Genomic DNA, 18,280 nt, shown 5'->3' with positions numbered 1-18,280 from the left:
AAAAAAGGCAACTGTAGACACCCCATTTGTTTAGGGTTTTGTTCATTGATTTTCTATTTTATTTAATGTTATTGGTCTTTATTATTTTTATTTTATTTTATTTATTTTGAAGAAAAGAAAAGGGGAGATTGGATGGGAATTGAGTGACTGTTCAAACCATATTGGAATTAAACTCTTTTTGATCCAGAATACTATTTCGGATGGGATTTAGTGTTTAATTGAAAATATATAATAAATAAAGCATGGTTTTGGGAAAGGATACAAAAAGGAATTGGATTTAGATTTTAAGATTGAGACTAAGAAAAAAAACTAAAAGCCATATTTTGATTTGGAGTCTGGTTTGGATTAGGATTAATTCCCTATTTAAAGAGCCATAATTAAACACATAAGGGAAGGAAGGAAAAAAAATAAAGAAACAACAATCAACAAACAAGAAAAAAGCCAACATAATGTTATGGTAGTGTTCGTTTTTCATAGTTTTTAGGATAAGATTTTGGGTTGATTGTAGGTTTAGGTTTGATTTAAAAAGGTTTAGATTTAGGGACAACAAAAAGAAAGTCGAAGTTTGGGTTTAGGCATTTTTTTCATGAAAAATTTTAGGATTTTTGTGGAATTTTTTAAAATTTTTATTGAGTTTTTTTGACAAAAGTTGAAGATTTTGATAAAGTTTTTTCATGAAAGTTGAAGATTCCTTTAAAGTTTTTGGCCATGGTTGAATTTTTTGGTTGAGGTTTGTAGTTTTTGATTCTAACTTTTGAGATTTATTGTTAGAATCTAGCTTTTTTTCGACTTTTAGATTGATATTCTTGGTATTTTAAATGGAGGTTAGAGATAAATTGAAAAGAGAAAAAAGGAAAAGGAAAAAACATGAGAGTTTTTTTTTTTTTTTAAGCTTATATACTTTTGGGAAACAAAGTCGTTTAGATCTAAAAAAATTTTGCAAAGTTGCAGCTCGACTCGACTAAACCCGTGCACCTATCCAAAGTAAGTTTGACTTGTTTCGCTTGTTTTCCTTTTTTATTTTTATTTTTTGTTTTTATTATTTAATTCATTTATTTGATTTACTTTGTTTGTTTAGTTTATTATTCATCTAACTTGTTTTTTCTTTTTCTTAAATTTATATTATTCTATTTATTTATTGATTGATTTATTCATTTGTTTAATTTTATTTAAAAATTAGGAATATGTTAATTAAATAAATGAGATTAAATTTATGGGTTAGATAATAAATAATTAATTGTATTTCATTGTATTCTCTTTTGTTTTCTAAAAAATTAGTTTTGTATATGATTTTGAGAATAATTATTTGATTATTTCGATAATAAAATTTTAAAAAGGTAATTTTAAAAAAATTTCTAGGTGAAATTTTTTTTAAAAAAATTTTGCAAAATGATGAAAAATTTAGACAATAAATTTTAACAAACAATAATTAAAATTTATTTTTGAATTAAAAAAAATTAAAAGGGTTTAGAATTAAATATTAATTATTTCAATGATGAGATATAAAAATACATAAATGGTGATTTTTAAAAATTTCTAAATGAGAATTTCTTTTTAAATTTTGTTAGATTGATAGAGAATTTAGATTAAATATTTCAATATAAATAATTAATATTTTATTTTTAAATAAAATAAAATAGAACAAAAATCAAATTAAATTAATAAAAATTTAAAAATAATATTTTCATATAAAATATAATAAGTCTAATGACGGGATTTTTTTAAGAGAACAAATGGATTTCTTAAGTATTATTGAGATGAAGAAAATTTTTAAGAATTCTACAATAATGGTGAAGAAGACCTATACTATTTTCCAATGAAACTTAATTAATTTTTTCATAAAATATTTAATAAATCTAAAAATGAAGTCTTTTTAAAAAAGTGATTAGATTCTTGAATACTTTTTAAGTGAGAAGGGATTTTTAAGAAAATTTACTAGATTGATAAAGAAAATATAATTTTTTTTTCAATTTTTAAATATTAAAACTTAAGATAAAAGACCATTTAGTTAGGACCAATATTAGAATAAATTTAAATTAATTGGTATCATTTTTAAGATGGACATTATGAGAATGTTATAATATTTTCTACATACAATTGAACTACTAAATTTAATTTTAAGATGCAAACTAAAATTTATTCTTTTTATATATCTTTATCGGGTCTATTTGAAAGAGTAAATTTATTTAAGTGAAAATTACATCTAAATAAAAAAAATTGATAATAACTCTTATTTAGTGTCTAATGATCGAATTCTCGTATTTATATGTAATGACAAGCATTACAAAGCAAATATGGTAGATGACATAAAAGCACCAATTTTGCATTAGAAAAATGTTCATTGGTTTTTAATTGAACATCTTCGTTGACAACTTCATCTTTTTGGGCAAAATACAACTGCTCTAAACCCATCGAGACAAAATTCGCTTCAACTTAACATCAAAAATTGACCTTTTACTTTCATTGATGACAATACAATCCACAACATTACGTAAAATCCAAAAACAATAAACTCAAACACAATTGCAACGTATTTGAAAAGCTTTCTCCATTACATAAATTTTTAATTTCACCCTTCAATTTTTTTCCAGCATCCTTGAACGTCCTAGCTCTTTCTTCAGTTCTTTCTGCTTCAACTTACATTTTTTTAGTTCTTGTCTCAACTCCCACTCAATTTGATTTTTTTCAATTAATTCATCTTCCATTTTTTGCATTCTCTTCATCAACTGGTCTACAACTTGTTCTTTCATTTGATAAGTTGGTGGGTCATACCAAATCGACACTTTTCTCTACTCTAAGGCATAACACTAATTCAAAATTATGAGACGAAGAGTAGTAAAAGACCAATAATTGAACCCATTTATCGTGTAACGAGCACGGTCAACAAATTTCCTCTCTAAACTTTAGGCCGTTCGAAAAGGAAATCAAATTCCATAATTGCAATCCAAGATTCAGGAAATGCCATTTTCACAATTTGTTTGAAATTTACTTGCATTTTTTGTGGTTTAAATGCAAAAAGATTTGATTTTTGTCATTGATTTTAACTTGAATTTACATAAATAACTTAAGGTAAGGGTATTTTTGAGATTACATAAAATATAACTCATGTTTAATATTGTTGCCTCTTTTGCTAACAGTAGGTAACCTCAAGGTTATAAGTGACAACACGAAATGTAAGTGAGAAAGTCATACACTGGATGGGGTACATGTAGAATTTACCCTTTCTAAAAAATGTTAGCACGCGTGGCACGTGAGGAGGACAGAAGGTGACGCTTTAAAGTAACCCTAGAGGCGGTCTCAGATAAAAAGGAAAAATCGAGAGATCTACAAAATTGTACACCTTTACCTGCTCTATTCCTAACCCTAGGTCTTTGTTGCACCCACACCGAATCCACCGCCGTTCCACTTGACCTTCACCTGGGTTTCTTTAATCTTCTTCCCCTCTCTTCGGACACCAGGGTTTTGTGTAAATGAGAGGCAGGAGTTATACTCCATCTCCGCCCAGGGGCTACGGCCGGAGAGGACGGAGCCCCAGCCCCAGAGGCCGTTATGGTGGTCGCGCTCGAGACCTTCCTACAAGCCTTTTGGTTCGCAACCTCCGCCATGACTGCAGGTTTCTTCTCCTCCATTCTGCTTCTGCCTCCATATTTCTTAGCACTATTATTATCAGCTGTTTTTGAAAATGGAATTTTCTTACAATAGGGAATGATATTTTTTCAACTTTCTTTCTAATTCGTTTAAATAAAAATTTGGGTGATTTCCATGACATATATCGCATCGTAATGTTCATGAGTGTTATATTTTCTTCGTCATCCATTGTCAATGAACCATGGTATTGTAGCAACTGTTTCAGTGGGATTGTTTATTTTCTGTGAAGTTTCAACTAAGATTGATTATCTCTAATAATTCATAATGCAATGGAACGGCAGATGATTGATTATTTGTTTCCACGTATGGTTTTGTGCTTTTGCAGGCCAGAAGACCTTCGCAGGCCCTTCGAAAGATTTGGTCCTCTTAAAGATATATATCTGCCCAAGGATTATTATACTGGGTGAGGATATATATTATACTTATTTAGATAATCGAATTGATTTGTTTTAATCTTTTCTTTTATTCACTGGACTCAAACAAACTTATTCTTTTAACTTTACCATGGGTTTTGTGTGGTCTAGGGCTTGTTTGGCGACACTTGATTCTTTTTGGAACCACAGAAATAATATTGTAACTTTTTTATTTTCCATTTTTATGATCTTTGTTATAGGAAATTTTGAGTTGTATTCATAACTTTGATTTATTGCATTCGGATTATGTCCCTTGAGAAACTATGACTCTTCAAAATTCTTATCTCTAATATAGGAGGTCCAAGCAAAGTTTAAAACACATTTTTCTCTCTATGCTTTTTACCAGACAGGCTGTCCTGCTAATGCTCCTTCCTCTCAATATCTATTCTGATGTTGGGGCATTCCTTTAAGTATACTCTTCTGTAATAACAAATTGGGTGTGTTAATTGAACTTCTTGAGGTTTAACAGTGAAATTAAAGTTTTGAAGACATCAATCAAGTAATTAGAGTTCTTTTGAAGATGATGTTAGTGGTAGTGAAGATTGGAAGGAAGTTGGGTTTGAATACATTGTGAAGATGTACCAAGTCTTGAAGATTTTCAACTGATCTTTAAACTGACACTTGCAAGGTTAGCAGGCAAGTGCTTGCTTTTTCATGCTTATGATGACCTTCCATATTACTAGGGATTATTTTGGAAATATCATTGGAAAAGGTTATTGGTCTGCACGGTGCCTGCCAGATTTTATTTTGTGTGGTAGCCTTGCAGTGACTTTTTTGTATAATTCTTCAGGGAACCTCGAGGGTTTGGTTTTGTCCAATATGTTGAGCCTGCTGATGCTGCTGAAGCCAAATACCAGATGGATGGCCAGGTTCTTCTTGGTCGAGAGTTGACTGTTGTCTTTGCTGAAGAAAACAGGAAGAAACCAGCTGAAATGAGACACAGAGAGCGAGCGAGGTAGGCTTTCCAGGACATTTACTAAGCTATAGCATATTTTTTCAGATAGATTGGGAATGCAATTGGCTTCCTTGATTTATTAAGGGGAAGTTCTTCATCTTCTAGTTTCCAAATAAATAGTTGCATTCTTAATAGTTCACAATTTGCATCATTTGAACATTTAGTCCTAACCTCATAACTGATCAAGTAGATACTTTGTTTCATCTTCTCAAATAGTTAAAAAAAATTTAGGAATATTATTGGTTTAAGCTAGAATGCTGCCTCTGCTTTGCCTAAGGATTTTTTATTTTAATTTTTATAAAAATAATTTTAAATTTATCTTTTTCAATTCTTAGATTTTTCAGATTTAAAGAAAAAAAGATTTGAAAATCTTGTATCTAGAGTTTTTTATATGATTGTTTATGTTGATTGGTTGTAATTAATTTTTTTCCTTTCAAATTTATTAAAAAATCTCAATTCTAATGTCTTTAGTTTTTTAATTTTAGTTTTTCGTTTTTAGGAGACATTATTTTTAATGAATATTTAAATTCTAGATTTAGTCATGTTTTAAAGAATTTTTTGTTATTTTTTGGTGAGATTTTTAGTTTTTTTTTTATGTAGGTTATTTTTTTCACTTATTATTGTTTTAGTTGCATTTTTTATACATTAATATGTGGTTGAGATTTAATATATTGGTTAGTCATAGGATTTTTGATATTGAGTTTTTCATTGGTGAGTTGAATATATTGTTAGGAATTTTTTTTTTTTCATCATCTAGATGTTTGGTTTGATTTTTTTTTTTCTGGCAAAAAATTTGAAGGGTTTTATAACTGCCAACAGCATTTCCTCCTCTCTCTTCTCACCTCCTACTTTTTTATTTTCTATTTTTCTTATAATTATAATTAAGCAAATAAAAAAGAATATTTTTTTGAAAAAACTTATTTAAGAAAAATAAAAAATGCCACATGGTGAGCAAAGATTTCGCCACAAGTCACATAGTAGGCTTTAAAAGATTTTTTGAAAAAAGATTATTTTAAAAAATTAAAAAAAAAAAAAAAGATGACACTAGGCAAGCAAAGTACTTGCCACTTTTCATCACACAATCTCTTAGGGGATAGTTTTAATCTATAGTTATAGATAAATTCTTAGCTTCCTTGGATGAGATAATGGATCGTAAAATGGACCAATTGGAATGCTTGTGGTATTTTGAGGGAAGATATTCTTTTTAGATGTAACTAGGTTTTTCTATGTCATTGGGGGATTATGCTGATATCCATCTTATTAGGGGGTTGGATAATGGTTGTCTAGTAGGTTCAGAATTCTTAATTTTGTATCTTTCTGTAAACATTATGCTGGTGAACATGTTTATAAGTCCAATGGAACAAAGAAATTTCTAGGAAAATATGGATTTGTCTTACAGTCCGTTTACTAGGAAGCAAAGAAAGGAGAAATGAAGGAAAATTTTTTAATCTATTGGTTAAGTTACATAATATGTGTTATTTTGTAGTTTAGCCCTTAGAGTAGAACTTTTAGAACTTTTCCTTCCTTTTTCTTTCCTTCCCACCTAATGGAGCCTTAGAGATAGGTAATTTTCCTGTACGTTTTGCACAAGGGCTTCTGTAATATTTGGTTCAGAATTCTTAATTTTATATCTTTGCATAAATGTTATGCTGCTAAACATGGTCCACGGAACAGAGAAATTTCCTATGAAGCTCTGATGCTCTCTCTCTCTCAACTTTCAATGTTCTCTCTGTTTCAGAGGAGGTCGATATCGTGATAGGAGAAGGTCCCCTCCTCGTTACTCTCGTTCACCTCGATATTCTCGGTCTCCACCTCGTCATGGGAGATCTAGGTCACGCAGTCGTGATTATTCCCCTCCTACAGTGAGACATTACTCAAGGTACTAAATGTGTTTCTTCCTCTTGACTAAATTATTTTAAATATTTTGTCTCTTTATAGGTTTATGCTATTAATGTGAACTTAAAATAATCTTATGCTCTGTTTGTGCTGAAGCAGATCTGTTTCACCCCAAGATGGACGGTACAACCAAGATAGGTATTCACGTTCTCCACCATACAATGGCTCAAGGAGCCGGAGCCATAGTCTAGACAGGGGGCAAGGCCATAGCCGGAGCAGAAGTCGAAGCCCGAGAAGAAGCAGAAGCCCAAATCTGAGAAGAAGCCGAAGCAGAAGCCACAGCCCAAGACGAGTTGGAAGTCCACCCAGAAGCAGAAGCCAGAGTCCAAACCATGAGGAGTACAAGAGGGAAGTAAATGGAGAAAGGTCTCCCAATCAGTGATATTTGTGCTGCCATCTTTTGTAGCATTATTTCTAGGTACTGTATTGTTTGGTGTATTTGATTATGAAGGGTGGTGTTTGAACTGAAAGTTGATAGAATACTTTCTTGGTTTTGGAGTCCAACTGGTTATGTTAAAATTTCAGTTATTGATGCTGAGATATTCTTACGTAAGGCAAGCTCTGTGAGTGATATTGATGAACTGTTTTGTCCTCAATTGTTCGATGTAACTTTTTTTTTTCTCTCGTACAATTTGTTAAATTATGCTGCCGTTCTTGGAGAATTTGTTAGCAAATGACTAGATGGGGCCTTTGTAGCATAGATGCTTGTCCTATAATAAAAATTCTTACATTCATGGGGTGCCAGACATGAAATGAATGGCATTATTGGATGGGTCTTTGTGCAATCCGTCTGCAACTGAATCTTAGTGTTGTGACAAAAAAGAAACTAAGGATAGGACTTTTTGGCAATTGGGATCCTACTGGCACCGATGAATTCCATCTTTACAACAAAGCAGCGTCTCAACCGGCCCTCTGTTCCATGTTCGTCACCCTTTATACGCGGTTTTAAACTTTTAGGTCATACAATACGTTGCTATTTTCATTGTCTATGCCTTTTGTCTGGGCCATTATTGTAAAAAATATCTTTCCAACTTGGAATCAAATCATTTTCTTGGACCAGTAAAAATTTTAGTCTGACTTTAGTACGGTTATTATAAAAAGGAAAAAAAAAAGAAAGAAAAACATTGCACCACAAGTAACAGAATGAACGTCATGTTAACTATTCTTCTATTAATCGTTTTAATGAAGAGATTATATAGCATTTAGTTATGTTTTATTACTTAAATTAGTTGTGCAAAAAGTGATGTCAATTACAAATGATTAGAATTATTACAAATAAAAAGGGAAATATTTTTCTTCATTTTGTCCTTGTCACTTAACAAATGGAGGCTCGGCACCCATTCTTATAGTGAAAAATAATGTCAATTCAGCTTGTACTAGTTGGGAATAAAATAATATACTTCAGTTGTTAATAAATGACTTAACACAAGAACACAATCTCGATGGTTGATGCACTTGTGTATTTTAATTTCTGCAAATATTGTCCCGCTTCTATATTCTTCTTCACGGTAATATTTATTTTTTAAAATATAAAAAAAAGAGCTTAAAATATTGCAAAAAAGACAAACAACATAAGTTGCACAGACAAAGAAGGCTTTGTTTCATACAGTCAGTGGCTTCTGAGAGCCTGATAGATCAAACAAAGACAAAGCTGCCATTGAAGGTTTCTTACCTCTCAATCTGAAACCTTCTTCTATTATTTTAGTATCTCTAATAATGTAGTTTTTGATGTCTTCTTTCTTTTATTACTATGAAATTGTGGGGTATGCTTCTTTATTATTGTATTTAATATATGGAGTGTTTTTATTAAGTGAAGCCTGTTGGTCTGGCTTCCACATTTATGTATAGAAAGGTTATTGTGGGGCTTTTGAAATCCTTTCTTCGTTCTCACTTAACTGTATTCTTTGTGCTGGATTGCTAGTTTTGTGTCTTCGAACACTTACTTTCTTGGTTTTTTTTTTTTTTTTTTTCAGAATTCCATTTTGCAGTTTGGCAACTTGGATCAGGTGTTTCTGAACTTCCTTCTCTTGATTTCTTCATCTGGGTAACCTTGTTTGTCGTTATTATGTGGACTTTGGCTTCTGGGTACTTTAAGAATGCAACTTTTGGGGGATCTTTCCATCTGGGTATTTTGGGATTAGACTTTTTTGCAATGCTTTCTTTTCATGAATGGCTTTTTATGCTCGGAATGTGAAATGGTGTTTTGGATATTTTGTAGATTCTTAGTTTTTTTTTTTTTTGAAATAGTTGGAAATGCTTATTGGATAAGATAGACTTAAAGACAGCTGCAGGAGGCATCCATGTATGGTTCTTTGAATTCCTTATAATTATCACAATCATTTGTTTCTCTCTAATATAGTCGCTATTCTTCAAGATTTCCCCCCCTTCCATCTCCTTTACACTGTTGTTATCAACTTCAAACTAGGGCTGTTTCATTATTCTTTTAACCCAAGTTTCTGGGAATCATGATTTAGCTTTGTTTCATCAAAAGCATACAAAATTATTTACATAAAATATTTTTGCAAAATTATTTACATAAAATATTTTTGCAAAATTACATATACAATGGGTTTTAAACCAACGAGGACCTAATAAATCCTGCTAGTACTGGGATTTCTGCTTGACATAATGTCAACACCATTTTCACTGAAGATTAATTTATTTGTAAGGAGTCAAAAGAGGTTTACGTCCTTTTTTTTTCCTGTCATTATAATACATGAAGGTGGATTCCTTGATAATGTGCTTCAAAAGGTCACATGTAAAGATGATATATTTATCCTTCTATTGCTCAATTTGGTGTCATCTACCTGGTTAGTACATGTAACACTACTTTCCAACTGTGAGCAAGAGCACTATAAACCCAAACATTTTCAGGATTGATTCTTCTCTTCAACTGGTTGGCTAGCATAGTTAGCATGATTGAACTTGTTTTTTTTATATTTTTTGTTTAGAATAGGTGCCTCAACAGCAGAGTTGTTGGTTTTATGTACCTTCCAAACACTTGCTTGGACAACTATTGTTGATGAAATGGGCTTGGAGTTATATCTATTATGTAATGAATATGGAAGTTTACTTTAACTAATATTTTGATTTAGCATTTGTCTTTTATAAAAAATGTACATATTTGCATTTTATTTTCTGATGCCTAAGAACATTAAATTTCGAAGTAGTTTTACTATTTATTTAGAGTATTTTGGGTTTTTCTGAGTTTTATATTTCATATTTTTTCTCCATAAATTCTCAGTGTTAGCTGAATTTAACTATCGTCTGTCTGATTCTTGCTTTTGTTTGCAGAACATTTAGAATTTAAGCTCCAGTTGAGAGTAAACAGCACGAGACTGCCCATTTAGGTTGAAGGTTTTTTATAATCAGATGATTCTTGACAGATGTTTTGGAAGCATGCTTCTGGTTCTAATTAGCATGTTTGCCAATGTGTTAGGTAATTTAGAAATTTATTGATGGTTTTTGGCTAAATTCTATTTGGAAGCTTAATATTATACAGTTATGCTATATAGATGAGGCTTTAGAAATTTAGCGTTTGTTCCTTTGGGGTTAGTTCTTTCTATGATTATCAAACTATTTGCTGTAAAATTTCTTATCAGTATAAAGGATATTTCTTGTTAATGAGTATTTTTTATTTTACTTTTTTCCAATAGTAACCAGTGTTGGTACTTCTTATGGCTCAAATACCACCAGTGCACATCATTGTAAACTTGCAACCATGTTAATCATCGTTGCAGGTAATAAATACTTCAAATTGGTTGAGTCTGCATTTTCTTGTCATATTTTTAAAAGGTTCCTAATAGAGAGGCCTTTGAAGATCTAGAGACCATTGAAATCAAAATGCTTTGATTCCATTCCGTTCTGTGTTTTGTTTTGTTTTATTTTCTTTGTCCACAACATTTACTTTTTTGGATTTTTCTTTTGGTTTATGCCTAAGTTGGTGTTTGTTTTCTTGAAATCCGGAGAATGATGGTGAAATATTGAGGTTTTTATACCTAGAATAGGTAGTTCATTGAGTGTCGTATATATTTGTGTAAAGGACTTTTGCATCAAAAAGAATTGTGTATAGGAAGTAAATCAATCAATGGTTCCTTTATTTACCATTATGATAAACTACCTCTAATGATCTGGGTGGGGGGGGGGGGGGGAACATTTAGTTACAAGGTGCTTCTTAATGTTAGGTAATGCACATAAAAAAGTACATGTAATAGTGTTTCTTTCCAGTTCTTTCTGACTTAGATTCTTGACTGTATAGGTGCATTCATTGGGATAAACATAGGTACTGATGTTTCCAGCATGCCGTCAGCTTCAGACGTGGTTGCTATTGTCAAAGGCCATCAAATTACTCACATACGACTTTATGATGCTGACTCTCACATGCTGAAAGCCCTTGCAGACAGCGCGATTGAAGTTACAGTTGGTGTGACAAATGAGGAAGTCCTAGGAATTGGAGAATCCGCATCAGCAGCAGCAGCCTGGATCAACAAAAATGTCGCATCCTACGTGCCTTCAACCAACATTACAGCCATTGCTGTTGGGAGTGAGGTTCTCACCTCAATCCCTGATGCTGCCCCAGTTTTAGTTACTGCTATGAATAACCTCCACAAAGCACTTGTGGCTTCTAATCTGAATTTTCAGGTTAAAGTTTCAAGCCCCCAATCCATGGACATCATTCCCAAGCCTTTCCCCCCCTCTACTGCTGCCTTTAACTCCTCATCAAACTCTACAATATACCAGCTTCTTCAGTTTTTGAAGAACACTAACTCCTATTACATGTTAAATGCTTATCCATATTATGGTTACACTAATGGAAATGGCATTTTTCCAATTGATTATGCTCTTTTCAAACCTCTCCCCTCTGTCAAACAAATTGTTGACCCAAACACTCTCTTCCACTATAACAGCATGTTTGATGCGATGGTTGATGCAACCTATTATTCTATGGGCGCTCTCAATTTTTCTGGGATCCCTATTGTTGTCACAGAAACAGGATGGCCTTGGCAAGGTGGATCCGATGAACCTGACGCCACTGTGGAAAATGCTGAGACCTTCATTAATAATTTGATCCGGCGAGTTTCCAATAATTCAGGTCCACCTAATCAACCGGCTTTTCCCATCAACACATACATTTATGAATTGTTTAATGAGGACAAGAGACCTGGGCCTGTCTCCGAGAAAAACTGGGGGGTGCTTTTTATGAATGGTACTGCCATTTTTCCTTTGAGTTTGAGTGGTTCTAGTCAGATTACAGGAAATTCTACTACAGTTTTCTGTGTGGCAAAAGACGACAGTAGTGAAGATAAATTGCAAGATGGGCTCAACTGGGCATGTGGGCAAGGCCAGGCCAATTGCAGTGCTATGCGATCAGGGGAGCCATGTTATCTCCCAAATAACATCAAGAACCATGCATCTTATGCTTACAATGATTATTATCAAAAAATGCATAGTGTTGGTGGGACATGTGATTTTGATGGGACAGCCACAACTACCACTAATGATCCAAGTAAGTTGGCACAAGTTTTCTCATCAGTATTGATCTTTTTAATTTTATCTGTAACATATATTTTTTTTAAAAAATACATTAGAATTTAATTTTCGGTCTAAGAACTTTTGCTAGCTGGTTTATATGATGCTATGTCAATACCTAGGTTTGCTTTAAAATGAAGTTGATATTTCTCTGATAGTTTCCCATTCAAACTAAGCTTTGTGGTGGAACCTTTGTAAGGAAAGAAACTTGCATTTTTTGAGCTACGAAGTTAAAAATTTCATGGTACTATTATTGCAATCAAAGCAAAAAAAAAAAAAAAAGAAAAAAAAGCCTTAGACAATGTCAGGTGTACATTTTTTACAAACATATTAGATGTTCATCACTTAAATGGTAATTCATTACATTATATTGTCTTTCCTTTTAGAAAGCCAAGATCCCAAATTGGTCAAAACATGTCACATCCTCGATTGAAAAATTTTGCAGACTTTAGATCTAATTGAGGCATTTAAGCTTTCATTTGTTATAATCACCTTGAATTCCCAGTTCTACAGTTTTTTTTGTTTCCTCCTTTTAATGAGACTGTTGAACTGTCTAGCAACTAAACTGACTTGCCTGTGGACATCAGCTATTTGCTTTTGTGACAATTGGTATATTAACAGAATTATCAAGACTAATTTCAGATTCAAGGATGTACATTGTCTATGCCTCATCCTCTACGTGATGTGTTTTATGTATCATGTGGATAATTATATTACATTGGAGGGGAGGTGTTATAGTTTCCTCCCCATCATGATAGTTTCGTATCAAGTGTTTTATATATGAAAATATGCTCAAAAGCTTGACATTTTTGTAACCCTATCTTTTGCTAAATCAACCATAATGCATCCATTGGTGTCTGATTATTTAATTATCATATATTCTTCCCTTCTTTATGTCATGATATGCAACTTAGTCATTTTTTTGGCTGATTACTTAACTGGTGGATGACTTCTGCAGGTTATGGTTTCTGTATATTTACAGGAAGGTGAGGTTCCAAATCTTTCACAGTTGATGAGTTCCATATTTGTTAATGATATTTATTTAGGATGATGACCCCTTTGTTTCTTGAAACAGTTCTAATTCAAGCACGGGTGGAGGGATTTCGCCTCCTGTAGCATTCGGTCCTATAAGTCCTTTTGGAGAGAGTACAAAGCTTCCTGTATCCAAGATTCAGTTTCTAATCTCAGCAGCTTGTCTTGCTGTAATCTTGCTATAACAATGGATTTACACCTTGTTGCCCGGCTTAGAGTAGTGCCGAAGATCACATTTAACATAAGATGAAGTAGATTGTAATGACATCCACAGAGGTCAATGATATGTGACGGTTGTTTTAATCTTCATGGTGGCGTTCGCATGTTTATCATCCATACCAATTTTGCTTTAGTTTTGAGTTGGTTGATCCTCTTGGATACTCAGCGCCCACCTCTTTCGGCAATCAGGTGCCTTGTGGGTTAGCAGTAGCCATTCTAGCCTTTATTATTATTGTTTTTTTGGAACATGAGTAAACTTGGATTTGTTAGTTGACAATGGAAATGCAATTCTTCCTACAATCAGCCCTTAAAGTTAAGTTCCATCTTTTGCTTTTCAGTCCTTTTAGTCTATCATTTTTACATGTTTTTATAGATTTTGTTAAATTTGAAAGTAAATATCATAATGCACTTGACTATTGCACTCTAAACTCTGTTTTTTCTCTTTGGCAAAAAAAAATAAAATTAAATAAATAAATTACACAATATACTTATTTTATAAAACAATGAATTTAAGATATTCTATAAATAATCCGACTATAATGTTAGTATATATAGTAAAATTATAGAATCCATAATAAAATATTTTTTCCTAATTTTTTAATTTTGGAGGAAAAAAAAAGCATCAAAATGGGAAAAATAAATAAAAAAAGATGTACCCAAAAACAAGAAAAAAGAGCAGTGAAACGGTGCGTTGGGATGAATTTTATTGGCGGTGATCATTGAATGCCGGTGAGAAATAACAGCAAAAAGAAGCAGAGGAGCGTTGTTTATCATTTCCTTTGTTACAGCAAAAAGAAGAGTGGATGAAGATCAAATCGTAATGATGATAGGAGGAGGAGGAAGATCATCGTCGTCTTCAACAACAGCCGGTGGAACATGGGTCTCAACAACCTCGGTGTCGGCTTCAGGGAAGAGGATTCAAAGGGAAATGTCTGAGCTCAACGCTGACCCTCCTTCCAATTGCTCTGCTGGCCCCAAGGGCGACAATCTCTACCATTGGGTCGCCACCATCATTGGCCCTCCTGGTTTACAACTTTTCTTCTTTCCACTTTTTTTCCTTTCTGACAAATGGGTATTTCTTAAATGTCTCTTGTATTTTGCTTCTTTCCTTTGATTTTGCCATTTTCAGAAGTGCGTGCTTGTTAAATCTCTTGTTAACGCTTTTTTTTTTTTCCCTGAAGAGTGTTTTTTCAGTTCGTTTTAAGCGCACTCGCGTAATTCTTGCTTTTCTATAAATGGGTTTTTTTTGAATTTACATATTTTCTTGTCAATGGTGTAATTCTTTTTTATTTTATTTTATTTTTTTTGTGGGCTTTGAGAAATTAGTTTAAGCTTACTTGCTCATTGTTGTTTCCAGGTAGTTATTTGATTACTTTTGAGAAGCAGGCTGTTTCTGAAGTACTTTGTTTTATTATTTGCTTGATGTTCTTCTTTCTGAGAATAGTCATTAGAATTTCTTGTTGCCATGCTTGATCTTGCTATCTTCTTATGTTTCCTTTGGTTTTGAATGTTAGCTTAAGCATACTTGCTTAGCTGTTACCTCTTGTTTAATGTTCAATTGTTGTGAATATGGATGATAAGTGATTTGATGCTTATATAAGATGTTCCTTTCTGTAAGACAATTAAAGGAGAAAGGATCAATTATAGCCAGTTATCATAGTAAGTAAATGATGTAACTTCACTTTCAAGCACAACACTGACCAAAACCTGCAGATAAAATTAGTTGAATTTAACACAAATGAACAGATTCATTTACAAGAAACAAAAATTGAAAGGTATTTGGAACCATACTTGATATTACAAGAGAAATGTTTAACATAATCTTGACCAGTTTAAACTACTATTAGTCTTCAATTGTTTTCAGTAACAGGTGCATGTTATTATCGATTTTCTTTTTCAATTGAATTGAATGTTTGAATGAGTTTGGTTTTACTTCTAGCTTCCTAAAATTGTCTTCTACCTTTTTTTGTTAGTGTCCAAAGATTGAAAAAAAATATTAACTCAGCTATATTAACAAGCTTCCTTGTGTTCATTTTGTGCAGGAACACCATACCAAGGTGGCATATTTTTCCTTGACATTACATTTCCGAGTGATTATCCCTTTAAACCTCCCAAGGTATGCTCATTGATCATATTGTTGAAGACCATTAAACAATATTTTTATTGTTTAACATGCCTGTTTGGATCCAGTATCAATTATCTATCATGTCATATCTTTATTCTCACCTCCCTTCTCTCTCTCTCTCTCTCTCTCTCTCTCTCTAATCCCCTGGACTTTTTAATTTTGTTAGAGGGGGAGAGGGGTGGGGGTGTTTGTATGAAAGTGGGAGGTAGTTGATGATTGGCTAGCTGAAAAATATATAATTATGATAATATGTATTTTAACTACCAGCAGCCTCGTTTCTATACAGTAATTTTCCCTCAAGAAAAAGCAAACTAGAGGTCACATTTAATCTATAACTTGCATGACATTCCAGCCTTTTCTGTATAGACATCAATTTTTTTGGTGTTTGGCAGGCACCACTAGAAGATGGTAGGCTAGATAAATCCTAGTGTCTTCTTTTCCTGCCTACCTACGTACCTGGTACCTTGACTAGCTTTGCTCCGACTAGATTGATTAGTGCCCTTCCTTTCCTAAGCACAATGCTCAAAAATCTTCAACTTAAAATGGGCAATAGGGCCCGAAAGTCCCTCCTACCACCTTTGCACTCATGCATGTTAGAAGATTCATGAGTATGTCATATAACTCATACGCTGAAGATTCAATTACACTACAATGGGGTGACATGTAGTGTGTGCTGATATAGGGAAGTATGTATTGCCAATTCACAAATTATGGCACCATTCAAAATCTATAGACATGAACCTTGCTGTGATCTAGATTAAGACTAGATCGCATTGTGAATATGGATATTATACTTTGAACTCAAAGTTAGGACAAATATATGAGCTCCTGCTTATATATGAGAGATCTATTTACTCTTACTCAAAATGTATAACACTGAACACATTTCTTCTATTCTATGTATAGCTGGATGCAACTTTCATTTAGCTTTTCTGTGCAATAGTGAATTGATCAATTTTCCACTCTACTTCCATAATTTGTTGCTTATTTCTTTTGATTATATGTACTGTTTTACAGGTAGTATTCAAAACTCGAATATATCACTGCAATGTTGACGCTGCTGGAAATCTCAGTTTGGACATTTTAAAGGATAGTTGGAGCCCAGCCCTAACAATTACAAAGGTGCTAACTGCAATCAGATCAATTTTCACGAACCCTGACCCTTGTAAGTTTCCTCTATCATCTCTTAACTGGTAAACTGATGGGTTGGGAGGCTTTTTGTGGAGTTAAAGGAGTATATCCAACTAGTAAATGTGAGGGAAAAAACTGATGCATTTTTTGCAAAAGGAACAGAAAACAATACCTATTTTGTGCTCAATGCTTCATAATATGCTGTCTTTAAGCATACTTGTGGTTATATTGCCGTTATCATGCTAAAGATGTGGCTTTTCTTGTTATGACAGATAATCCTCTCATCTCTTCCATTTCTCGCTTGTATTTAGCTGATAAAGCTAAACACAATGAAATAGCTGCAGAGTGGACACTGCGGTTTGCCAAATAAGCCAAGTATTCCTTTAGGGAGCATTACTACAAGCAGCAACCAGAATTTCAACTGCACCACATGCAGATTTCTTCATAAATTTAATGATGGCTAACTAAACTTGTTGTCTGAGCTCTTTGGCTTTCCAGCTGGTGTGATATTGGTAAAAGAACCTGTCTGCTGCTCTGCAAGTGAGCTAAAAAATTTTAACTGGTTAAATTTAGACCCCATTTTGGCAGTGCAATGCTGTATCATTGCGGGAAATGCAGCTCAATGAAACTGTATGTTAGGGTTACTTGTTCCGTCTACTGTTTTATGAAGGGGGGTTTGGAGAATCAATGGTTTTTTCCATTTGTTTTTAGAAATTATGTAGTACTTTTTCACAGTGAAACTGCCTTGTAGCTATGATCCATGTATCCATGTTTATTAATATCCAACCTCTCAATTAGATCTAACAATTCACGTATTTATATCAGTGTTTATTTCATATTAAACATATGCAAAGCATGAAAATTATTATATCATAATTAGTATTGATACGTTAAATGTAAATCTCATTTGTGATTTTTGTGAAAATTTTAAATTTCATCAATTTTTTTTATCATAGTATCATATTTTGTTTAAAATTATTAGGTCTAGTCTTGAATTGTATTAATCTCTAGTTATAAATAGAAGTGTTTATTTGGTCGGTTAGGCTCATTTTGAATTGAATTCTTTAAAATTGAATTAGTTGAATTATATTATGTTATTTTTGTTAATCGAAATAAATTTATAAATTTCAAAAGTAAATTTATGAATTTCAAAATTTAATCTATCAAATTTAATTTGGTCAGTTCTGTTAATTTTTTTTGTTAATCAAATAATAAATATATTTAAGTTAATTATATTTTAAACTCTTAATTTTTTATATTTTAAATAAATTAAATAAAATTATCTAATAAAATATTTAAATATTAAAATATTATGCTAAAAATTCTAATAAA

The 18,280-nt window shown here is 32.5% G+C and overlaps 3 protein-coding genes across 11 annotated transcripts; all 3 read left to right on the top strand.

Annotated features, from left to right (window-relative positions):
* Nucleotides 1–3,188: 3,188 nt before the first annotated feature.
* SCL30A (SC35-like splicing factor 30A) lies at nt 3,189–7,493 on the top strand. 3 transcript variants are annotated; one of them, XM_022873391.2, is made up of 5 exons: nt 3,189–3,613; nt 3,974–4,051; nt 4,852–5,016; nt 6,755–6,895; nt 7,012–7,493. In XM_022873391.2, the coding sequence occupies exons 1-5, from the start codon at nt 3,471–3,473 to the stop codon at nt 7,292–7,294; spliced, it is 810 nt and encodes a 269-aa protein (XP_022729126.2). In that variant the 5' UTR covers nt 3,189–3,470; the 3' UTR covers nt 7,295–7,493. The 3 variants fall into 3 exon arrangements, with proteins under 3 accessions (XP_022729126.2, XP_022729128.2, XP_089618334.1); XM_022873393.2 differs by lacking the exon at nt 6,755–6,895 and having other exon boundaries at nt 3,306–3,613; XM_089762208.1 differs by lacking the exon at nt 3,974–4,051 and having other exon boundaries at nt 3,336–3,613.
* Nucleotides 7,494–8,452: 959 nt separating this feature from the next.
* LOC111284621 (glucan endo-1,3-beta-glucosidase 4-like) lies at nt 8,453–13,992 on the top strand. Of its 7 annotated transcripts, XM_022873389.2 has the most exons (7): nt 8,519–8,575; nt 8,886–8,918; nt 9,160–9,214; nt 10,207–10,351; nt 11,171–12,418; nt 13,400–13,427; nt 13,517–13,992. In XM_022873389.2, exons 4-7 carry the CDS (start codon nt 10,285–10,287, stop codon nt 13,656–13,658), a joined length of 1,485 nt encoding a protein of 494 aa, XP_022729124.2. In that variant the 5' UTR covers nt 8,519–8,575; nt 8,886–8,918; nt 9,160–9,214; nt 10,207–10,284; the 3' UTR covers nt 13,659–13,992. The 7 variants fall into 7 exon arrangements, with proteins under 7 accessions (XP_022729123.2, XP_022729124.2, XP_089618330.1 ...); XM_022873388.2 differs by lacking the exon at nt 9,160–9,214 and having other exon boundaries at nt 8,453–8,575; XM_089762204.1 differs by lacking the exon at nt 9,160–9,214 and having other exon boundaries at nt 8,521–8,575; nt 8,886–8,956.
* Nucleotides 13,993–14,433: 441 nt separating this feature from the next.
* Nucleotides 14,434–17,791, top strand: FUS9 (Ubiquitin-conjugating enzyme family protein). Its single transcript, XM_022873395.2, has 4 exons — nt 14,434–14,717; nt 15,735–15,808; nt 16,835–16,982; nt 17,221–17,791. The coding sequence occupies exons 1-4, from the start codon at nt 14,513–14,515 to the stop codon at nt 17,316–17,318; spliced, it is 525 nt and encodes a 174-aa protein (XP_022729130.1). The 5' UTR covers nt 14,434–14,512; the 3' UTR covers nt 17,319–17,791.
* The last annotated feature ends 489 nt before the right edge of the window (nt 17,792–18,280 follow it).

Source organism: Durio zibethinus, chromosome 6 (genome assembly GCF_047325235.1).
Source record: "Durio zibethinus cultivar Kanyao isolate XHJ-2024 chromosome 6, ASM4732523v1, whole genome shotgun sequence".
Classification (NCBI taxonomy): domain Eukaryota; kingdom Viridiplantae; phylum Streptophyta; class Magnoliopsida; order Malvales; family Malvaceae; genus Durio; species Durio zibethinus.
The sequence above is the reverse complement of the archived record's forward strand: the minus strand, read 5'-3'. Positions and strand labels throughout refer to the sequence as shown.